Source organism: Echinococcus granulosus (assembly GCF_000524195.1).
Source record: "Echinococcus granulosus chromosome Unknown EG_S00077, whole genome shotgun sequence".
NCBI classification, from domain to species: Eukaryota; Metazoa; Platyhelminthes; class Cestoda; order Cyclophyllidea; family Taeniidae; genus Echinococcus; species Echinococcus granulosus.
This window is the reverse complement of record NW_020170457.1, coordinates 4,457-14,351: the sequence shown is the minus strand read 5'-3', so window position 1 is coordinate 14,351 and position 9,895 is coordinate 4,457. Positions and strand designations below refer to the sequence as shown.

General features: G+C 46.8%; 1 protein-coding gene across 1 annotated transcript in view; it reads left to right on the top strand. All coding sequences in view use genetic code 11, as the record gives it.

Moving 5' to 3' along the window:
* Window positions 1–8,105, top strand: part of EGR_07427 (Methyltransferase-like protein 11A) — a gene marked incomplete at both ends in the record, with an annotated part of 27,897 nt that extends 19,792 nt beyond the window's left edge. The window contains 22 exons of the mRNA XM_024496676.1: window positions 256–306; window positions 382–444; window positions 536–595; window positions 847–897; window positions 1,014–1,064; window positions 1,155–1,205; window positions 1,297–1,470; window positions 2,288–2,332; window positions 2,411–2,455; window positions 2,523–2,567; window positions 2,640–2,672; window positions 2,746–2,904; window positions 3,420–3,464; window positions 3,563–3,607; window positions 3,690–3,734; window positions 3,869–3,913; window positions 4,461–4,629; window positions 5,099–5,220; window positions 5,282–5,813; window positions 6,097–6,176; window positions 6,588–6,622; window positions 7,332–8,105. Coding sequence (XP_024348882.1) covers window positions 256–306; window positions 382–444; window positions 536–595; window positions 847–897; window positions 1,014–1,064; window positions 1,155–1,205; window positions 1,297–1,470; window positions 2,288–2,332; window positions 2,411–2,455; window positions 2,523–2,567; window positions 2,640–2,672; window positions 2,746–2,904; window positions 3,420–3,464; window positions 3,563–3,607; window positions 3,690–3,734; window positions 3,869–3,913; window positions 4,461–4,629; window positions 5,099–5,220; window positions 5,282–5,813; window positions 6,097–6,176; window positions 6,588–6,622; window positions 7,332–8,105 — 2,720 coding nt within the window. The remainder of the gene's footprint in view (window positions 1–255; window positions 307–381; window positions 445–535; window positions 596–846; window positions 898–1,013; window positions 1,065–1,154; window positions 1,206–1,296; window positions 1,471–2,287; window positions 2,333–2,410; window positions 2,456–2,522; window positions 2,568–2,639; window positions 2,673–2,745; window positions 2,905–3,419; window positions 3,465–3,562; window positions 3,608–3,689; window positions 3,735–3,868; window positions 3,914–4,460; window positions 4,630–5,098; window positions 5,221–5,281; window positions 5,814–6,096; window positions 6,177–6,587; window positions 6,623–7,331) is intronic.
* Between the last annotated feature and the right edge of the window lie 1,790 nt (window positions 8,106–9,895).

The window sequence follows — 9,895 nt, the reverse complement described above, 5'->3', positions numbered from 1 at the left end:
TCTTATCACCCTCCCTTTTAGGTCAGTCAAACACTGCAACTGATGGTAAATCCACTTCAGCTTTCATTGAATTCTTTTGCTAAATAACTAGGCAGACAGTCTTTGTTTCCTACTAACATACCATTGCACTTACCAGGAAGCATTGCCACTACTGTGACTGTGACTCAGCCAAGTCGATTGTTGGGTGAGTTTGAACCGCCACCTCCATCTTCTACCAATTCTCGGGCACAAATTAATGTCATTTTCAATTCGCAGGAAGTACAGTTGTCACCACTGCTGCGACCAGTCAGCCAAATCAAGTATTCGGTGGGTTCTTTTCCTCCCATCCCTGTTAAAATGAATTCGGACATGCGATGATTCCAAACTCCCTTTCGTCTATAGGGAACGTTGTTGTGGCTACTACTACTACTGGTGCTGCCGTTAGTCAACCTAGCCAAGTACTTGGTGAGTAGTCTCTCGTCTGCAAGGATCTGCTTACGCTACTCAAAGAGGTGTGAATTTGTCATCGAAAAGTAATTTCCTACTCCCCTTTTAGGGACCACTGTTTCTACTGTTGCTGCTGTCGCTGCTTCTAGCGAATCCGGGCACATGTCTGGTAAGTACTGTGTCTTCTTGTTCAAGCAGTTATTTAAAGCGGTTGTTATCGGTTATCGCTTTCCGCTCACGGTGCGGTGTAATGTCTTATGTATAGGGACTGCTTTTGCTACTTCAGCTGCTACTCAACCAAACTTAACATTAGGTGAGCACTACTGATCCAGCATCAGCCGTTGTTACAGTAGGCTCTGCGTTTGATTGCTTGATCGGTTGTCGGTTTCTGACATCGGTCCAATCGATATGCCACTTTAGGGACCGCTGTTGCCACTACTGCTGCCGCCACTCAACCGGGCAAATTGTTTGGTGAGTTCTACCTCCGTTTCCCTCACCCATCGTCTCCTTGTCCATTTGAATGAACTTGTTTGAATTGTGGCGTTTTCGACCCTCATTATGGAGGTGAATTGACACTTCATTCACAGGGACCACCAGCGTTGCCACTGTCTCCACTAGTCAACCAAATCCAGTCTTCGGTGAGCATTTTTCGAACTTAAATGTCCCAATTTCTTCTTTTCTCAGTTATCAGTGCTTGATAGAGAGTCTGTTTGATCATCCAATCCTAGGAACCACCGTTACTACGACAGCACCAAGTACCTCACCGATTCAAGTTTTTGGTGAGTTAAGCCTATCCTTGAATGCTCGGTGACATCAGCGCACCAAATGTTTCTCGCTGTGCGATGACATGTCGCTTTCACTGATCCGCAGGAAGTGCTGTTGCTACAACTGCTGATAGTCAGCCAGGCCGAGGGTTTGGTGAGTGTCCTCTCACTTCCACCAACGCCTTGTCCATTTCCGACACAAATCTGATGGCAGTTTGTCCTCACTTTGTAGGTCAATCATCCGCCACTGCATCAACTCAACCAGTCGTGGCACTTTTTGGTACGTTTCTATACCACGTATTTTCAGTAATGCAATCGTGACGGCCTGATGGACTACTTGGTGAGTCTGGTTATCTGAAAGCAATAAGGTACTTATTAACTTAAGTACATAAATTGAATATGAAATGAACATTGAGTAAATTGACAAGTAATAATCTTCTCGCACATGTCTCATGTTCAGGGCAACCGGCTGCCGCATCTGCCAGCCAAAGTGGGGGCCTATTTGGTGAGTGAAAGCCTCTGTTTGTTTGGCCAATGACTTTGTCAATTATGGAAATTCACTGGAATTTTTAAATCGTAGGTCAGACACCGACCATTACCACAGCTTCTACTGGTGGATTATTCGGTAGTGCAGTTTTTTTAATGACTTAGTAATCTTCTTGTCAAAATCAAGCAATATTTAGCACTACAGTTTTAACTAGTGAATGCTTCCTTATATGCACGAAATCGCTGTTGAAACTTGAGCGTCCGCAGTGTCAGTTGTCAGTGTCACCCGTAAATTTGTTCCCTCTGGGTCCGTCCATGTCAGACATTTGGCCATTTTTAAAGACCGTATCTGATCTATCTGTCAGTTGTTAATTTTCGATGACACTCAGGCGTTTGGCACTTTAGGCCAATCAGCCACAAAAGCTGTCGAAGCGCGAGGAGGACTGTTCGGTGAGCAGGACTGGTCACATTAGTTGTCAATGTTTAGTACTCTAATCAGCCACAGAATCATTGAGTGACCACCGACTTGGCTTTTTTGACCCGATTGCCACCGTTCAGTCAACGATTTCCGAGGGCCAATTTTCCATTGCCACTTATTTGCCCCATTTTAGGCCAGTTCGCCTCTCCCGCCTCTGCTCAAGGTGGTGGCTTGTTCGGTGAGTTCGGACTTGCCTATCAGCTATTTACCGATTTTCGAGGAATAATTTTGTGAATAGGAAATTGTTGATTTGTAGGCCAACCCGCTACTCCCACTTCCACACAAGCTGGTAATGTATTCGGTGAGTTATGACTGGCTGATTGGCTATTTACCGGTTGCCGGAGTTAACACCTCGAATCTCTTTCAAGGTCAGTCTCCAGCTCCTGCCACTGCTCAGACTGGTAACTTGTCTGGTGGGTAGTGTCATTACTGACTGATAGCTGGTTGATGGTTTTTCAGTCATGGCTATTGTTTTCACATTTCAGCTCAATCCGGCCAAACTGGAGGAGGTTTATTTGGTAAGCAGTTGGTCATGAACTGATGTGTCTCCTCTTAAATGGACTTTTACCAAGACGTTCCACACTCCTCTAGGATCACCTGTTACCACGAATGGGCAATCTACTGGTTTATTTGGTATGCCCACAACTCTTCCATCACTTGTATATCGAAATTGTCTCGGTGAAATTTTGCCCCTTTTCCACCTAGGTCAGTCTCCTGTCCCCACATCTAGTCAGTCAGGTGGATTATTTGGTAGGTTTGTCATCCAACTGTCTATCTGTATTTATCAATGGCGTGGTGACAACTTCATCACACCGAAGTGTGAATTGTTGGGTCGGTTTGAGGTTTTCCTCTGTGGGAAGCAGTTACAATACTCTTGACTCCTTAAGTGAGAACTTGTTGTGTTTCCCATAGGCCAGTCAGTTTGTGCCAAAACTGGCGGTCTTTTCGGTAAATCATCCATTTCCCTTTTTAACAAGTAGATTATTTTCTGCACTCAAAATGTCACTTAGCAAACTGCAATGCTGTTGTCATTTGTTTTGCAATCTCCTCCCCCAGGCAGAGGTTTGTTCGGGAGGCAAATGATGTGGGTCCTCTGACCGGCCAATTACTTATTGAGCTCTGTTATCTATGATAGGCTTCCTACTGTCAAAAATTGTTAATCGGTCTGCTGATGAGTTTAAAAATCGCGATGCGTAGTGTGTTTTCCCCAAATATACATGAGGATTTGTTTGCACTGCTGATGTCATTTCTGTGTTCTTTCTTAGGCCAACCAGCAGCTGGCCCTGCGGCTCCAACTGGTGGACTATTTGGTGAGTGATAGAAGGGGACAAAACTGGCAATTCGATTTAATGTGTATTCCTTTGGATTGTTGGCAGATTAATCGTTTTCTCGTCTAATTTTCTTTTAGGTCATACTGCAACTGTCACTGCACCCCCAACTGGTGGACTGTTCGGTTAGTTATCGCTCATCAAAGATCTCCTGTTTTGGTTGGTTTCCAGTTTTCGATGTCAATTTCCTCTTTCTCGTTGTTGCAGGTCAGTTACCTGCCAGCAATGCACCTGCATCTGGTGGATTGTTTGGTAAGTGAGCCCAATCCACTCCTTGTATGCTCCTCAATGCCTTAGTGAGGGTGAGAGGCCTTTGCGACATTGCCTCTCCTATTCTCCCCATTGAATTTCACTTTCAAATTGAATTCAAACATCTTTTACCACAGGTCAACTCTCCACCGCTCCCACTGGACAAGCAGGTGGACTATTTGGTGGGTGTGAAATTCGTGTGTCATCATTTATTTGGGTGGGAGCATTGTATTCACTAAGTGGTAGAGCTGTTTCAGGGTATTGTTTCGCATGGAGAGATTAGACGACTTCCACTCTAATATGACTTTAGAAATGGTGAGTACATGCATTTTCCGGGTGGTCATTGCTTTCCACGCCTATTGATGATGCGCTCAGTGGCTGTGCAAAGCCAGTAGTTCAAGGGATTCAACTAGAGGGTGAAGAGGCAGCCTCGTTAGAAAACACCTAGAATTTGCCAATGCAGTTGAGGTGCAGGCTGCTGTATTGGACCTGAGATCTCGTCGATAGGGTGGAGAATTCTGATATTGTCCTCTCTCCCACCAATGAGTTTCATCTGACAAAACCTTGAGTTTGGTTTCTATTTCAAACTGGGATTGCTTGCAGAAGATGATGAAGAAGTACTAGAGCAACGGTGCACACTTGCCTTCAGTTGTCGTGGTGTCACCCATATGCGTCACGAATGTGTTAACTATGCATCTTTGAGAAAGTGAGTTGTTATTTTTGCCTCAGGCAACACTTCAACAAATGGGGGAGGAGTAAGCAATCTCTTCGCCTCTTCCAAACTCGCAGAAGGCAGCACTGGTACACTTTTTGGTACCTCAGCTACTGCCTCCACCACAACCATCACCACTACCAATGCGGCCTCATCTTCTCTCCAGCTCGTCTCCAATGTTAGCAAGTAAGTGTGGTGAGGGATATTCAAGCTGAATTGGGGCTTCAGAGATCTTAGTTTTGAGGCGTCTTAGAGCAGCCTGCTTCACTTCGTCTTCGGTGTTAAATTAACACGCTTCCATCACTTTAATGGCTGTTGTGAATTCGGGCGTAGGTAATGAATATAGGCTTGTCAAAACGTCCCATAAGCACACTGCCCAGCATTTCACACTTCTGGGCTCGTCTCACAGCTTGCGTTAACTTGTCGAAGGTGTCATTATTCCATAATGACTGTTCACGTTATCATGGTAAACAAAGTCATCCTTCGTGTGATTTTCCAATTGACTATGTTGCTGCATGTGGCGTGATCACAGTTGGTTTCCACACTTTTGAATTCAAATTCTTCCTTTGGCTCAAACACTCGTTGCTTGTTGCTTCTTCCCTCGTTTTTCTTCCACATTGGCACTGTTTCTGTAACTTCTGCATTTTCGCGTTAGCCTCTTCGCAATGTCCAACTTCGGACTGGGCTTGACATCCAAGTCAGATTCCACTACCAATGCCAACGTCTTTGGCAAACCCTCCACTGCGGAAGCCCCCTCAACCTTGAATACCACTAATTGTAGGTTGTCTCCACCATTTGACCAGATCAACTTAAATCCTTTTCTTCCATTCTTTTGCAGTTCCCGCACGGAACCTCTTTGGTTCTTCACTATCTCCTTCTGCACCTGTAAACCTCACTGCAACAGCAAAAGCGGGTGGTTTGTTTGGCCCTTCAACACTAAGCAGTAGCAGTGGTGGAGGTCTTTTCTCCAATCAGACGACTGCTGCTGCAATCCCCACCACCACCAGCAGCAGCAGTGTTGTTGGCGGTGGTGTTGGTGGTCTGTTCAGTGGAAGTGGTGGACTTTTCAGCAACCCTTCTTCTGCCACGGCCGGTGGTCCGCTCTTTGGTGGACCTGCGTTCGGCAGTAGTGGTGGTAGCCCTGGAGGGTTGTTCTCCTCCTCCAGCGTTGGTAGCGGTGGTAGTGGTGGTGGATTGTTTGGCTCGCCTTCGACCTCGTCTCCTGCAGCAGGTGGATTCGGTGGCGCGCCGAGTTTCGGAGCTCCCGCAGTGTTTGGGGGAAGCCCATTTGGAGGAATGGTTGGAGCTGGCAATCCTTCAACTGGTGCCACTGCTGGCGCTGGTGGCGGAGCTGGCGGCCTTTTTGCTTCGTAAGTACATCTCTTTCATTAAACTTTGCAGTGTCCAATTCACGCCTAGAGGTGTTTCAGTGGATGTTTGCCCAAAGGTTGATATTTTACCAGTACACGGAAGAGATGGGAGATTGACAATATCATGTAGGTGGATTTGCTGGAGACTGGACAACTGTTTTATTGACAAACAACTTCCTAAACTTCCTTTTTGGATGGGTTATAGCACGTCACTTCGTTTTGTTTTTGAGAGATTTCTCTAACCACCGATATTCGAGACTTATTTCTCTTGTTCTTGCCAAAGTCTGGGAAGCTCCTCGGGTGGGGTTAGTTTCGGAGGCCTCGCAAACTCTGCAGCTCAAGCACCGACCACTCCCATCTTTGGTAAGTGTTCCTTCCACACTTTTTAATCTCCTCTTCGTTGATTGGTTATTATCGTTGATCAACCACACCAAGAAGAAATAGGGTTGTAAAATTATTTGTTGTCACGCGTAGAGGACCTCCAAAACCCGCGATAGTAGTGATTTTTGTAGGATTCAGTGGGATCAGTGCATCACATCCTTTGTTTGCTGAATTGTGGTGACAAGGATTCATACAGGATGTGGATCCGTGGGCTTGACGACCGTCAACCTCAAGTGCATTTCCGATGTCAAGTTTACTGAGCACAAGTCGCTGCTGTTGGCTGGAAATTACTACTGCTGAAATTGTCCTTGACAATCAAACGTGGATATCATTCAAATGTCCTATGCAGGGGTAGACGTTAGTGAATTTCAGTTGTATGCCTTCGTTACTCAGGAGATGAGACTGTGATTACATTGGTGCTCGAGGCAGTAACTGATGCATTCAACAGGATAGACTCGGCATTTCTAAGTGCCTGCTTTGTCACCATGTTAATATTGTTATTCCTGTTTTCTGTCTCTCTGTTAAAATCCTTCCTTCTAGGTACGAGTCCCTCGTTCACTCAACGTCGGGCGTGAGGAAATATTTGCCACTGGAAGCACTAACAACAACATTAATGCCTAGGGAAGGTTCGGCAACTGAATAGGCGGCAACGCTTCTTTCCTACCTTCCCATTCCCCTCTATTCTCTTTGCCTCCTTGTCCCACCTTCCACACGTGTTTGTGAAATGAAGTGCAGTTAAATGAGGAGAGAAGGCGAAAATAAACTCTTTTTGCTTATGCCTCTTTTTCCTCTCATTCATCCACCCCCTTCGTCCAACTTGGTTTGTTTGATCACTTTGTGGATCGGGATGTTTGAGTCGGCACTGTGCCAAATGGATGGATTTTCAACATCGTCAGCGTGGAAAGCGTCAGCCTGTAGTCTTGGTGATTGTGATTTTGCCGTTGCCCAGAAATTGCCATTTCATTGCCTAGACAAATTTGTAGTGGTGGGTTGAGAAAGAAAACAAATACTATTACTGAGAAGTCTGTCTACCTGACATGACTATGGCAGCCCAGTTCAGAGCATCATTCGTCTGCTGTCGCTGGGTGGGTGGTTTTGTGTGCACTGATTGCATGTCTTTTCGTTCCGCCATCACAGTCGGAGACCACTTCAACGAAGAAGAGTAAGAGATTGAAGAAGGAAGTAGAGAGTGAGGATGATCATGAGGAGGTGGACACTCCACCGGATTTTTACTTGAAATCTGCCAAATACTGGAGCGGCGTGGACGCGACAGTGAATGGGATGCTGGGTGGTCTGAGCCGGGTGCATCGACCCGACATTGCTGGCTCGAAGTCTATCCTCGCCCGCTTTGGTCCGAGTCTGCGAGAGTGTGCATTGGACTGCGGAGCAGGCATCGGACGCATCACAAAGCACCTTCTGCTGCCCCACTTCACTACCGTAGATATGGTGGAGATGACAGGCAAGTTCCTCGATGCCTCCTCAGCCTACATCGGTCGGCCCAATGCGGACCGTGTTGGCAACCGATTTTGCTGTGCGTTGCAGGATTTCACTCCGCCAGAGGGACGCTACGATATAATTTGGGTGCAATGGGTTATCGGATATCTGACACTGTCTGCAACAGTCGAATTTCTTCGTCGCTGCGTGGCCGGACTGCGACCGTGCGACTCCACAGCCACAGGTACAGCCACAGACCCAGTGGGTCAATCAGTAATTGTGCTGAAGGACAATGTTTTTCCAGGTGCGAAGTCAGACTTCGATGAGGTGGACAGCAGTTTTATGCGAACGCATGACGAGCTGTTGGAGGTATTTCGGAAGGCGAGACTTCGAGTGCTGCTGGATGAGAGGCAGACAAACATGCCATCCTACATTTGTCCGATTTATGCCTTTGTACTAGTTCCTCAGGACGAGTAGAGCGCCCGTCTCGGTGACGATCATGCCTGTTTATGCTTGCATACAGATGCATGCCATGTTTGTAAATTGGTTTGGTTGATTTTAGCCTGGGGCGAAGCGGTCACCCAGCACGAAGCCCGAGGCTACTGCAGCCTCGTGAGTAGGGAATAGGATTGGGTCGAGTAAACAAACTTGCGGGTGGTGTCCTGGCAGTGTGTGTGACTGTCCACAGATGCGTTTGGATTCAGTAGATGAGATGGGACTCGTGTTTTGGGCTCGTTCGGCATGCCAATCTGATGGTGTGATTTCTCAGGATTGTGAGGTTGCAGTTCTGTCCAGGATAAAGTACCTGAGCAGTTGTTTTGCTAAGTGCTTGCAAACTACGCACATCAAGGTGACGTAGGCGGCAGAACAAAACCTCAGGGAACCGACACAATTACTGGTATGTTAAATCGTCACGTCGTCATTTACGTAGAGTTTCCTTTTATCCATCTTAGCATTGACCCAAGCTGGTCACATTAGGAGACTTGAATGAGGACATTGCCTCCAATCCTACACGGAGCCAACTTTCCCGTCATTGCAGGCTGGAATGTGCTACTTGACAAGTCGGTAGGCATGTTTACCACGTTGATTTACTTGCTGATTTTGCACTATTTTAGGCAACCTTGGTGTTCGTGTGTGTAAGTGACTGTGTTTTGCGCGTTGATGAAAAGGGTGGCACTAATGTCTGTCAAAATGAAGTACTCCTGCATATGTGGCTGGATTGTTGCGTATTCATCCGGAAGGACCAGTGAGCACCATTTTGAATCGCATGCTTTGGGTACCTGGGCTGTCAGGATTGACCGAAATGTCACATGACATTTGATGTAATGTATTACATGGCTCGGTAAGGCACAAGGCAATATGTCGAAATGAGAAAGTGGTGGAGAGGTTGCGTCCTATCGCTTGCGCAGCATGTAAGCTGCATCACGCCGTAAACCCTCCAATTCATGCTTCGACACGTCAGGAATGAAACGCGTTCCACGGGTCGTCGAACATTTGGACGACTCAGGGTGTATGGGTGGGGCAGTGATCTTAGATGCTATTCACATGCTACTACACCATGTCCGCACCGTGTGTGTAGCCGTGGTGTCAGTGTTGACAGTGCTGTCGTTGTTGTCGTCCTATCTGTCTGGATGCTTGTTTCAAACCAAATCTCCCCTTAGGCGTGGTGAGTGGTGTGACAAACACCACCGGTTCAAATAACTAACTAACAAACTAGTCTCGAGGCGGGCAGTTATTGCCTTATCCGAATGAGCTTCTCACACCCACCTCAAACAAGGGAATGAAAGTGGCCAACAAACCTGAACTTATGAGTGAGATAATACTCTAGAAAGGAAGGAAGGAAAGAAGGAGGGAGAGAAGGTGGGTCAGAAGTTAATCCTTTCTTTAAGATGAGAGAAGACATCAGGAGAATGACGCAGCCACGTACCTCAGTCATCGTGCCCACCCGCATCAGTATATATGGACGTGTAAACATCCGGGTACCCCCATGACGCCAACATAGCGTCAGTGTCAGCCAATTAGAAGTGCTGAAACAGCATGGTGGAGTGTAGTATGGCGTAGTGTGGTCTCACATCACGTGTGGTGACCTCGTGGCCTTTTACGAGGTAGTATGAGTCATCACCCCTCCCATACCAACTCTCGATTCTGATTTCTCACTCTCTGCGGTGTCCGGTCTTCAGGCCAGTTGGAGCCTCCAAAATATGTAAAACTGCTGTCCACAGAGTAGCCGCGATGATTTGAGAGAACAGGTGGGAGTGTCATGTACG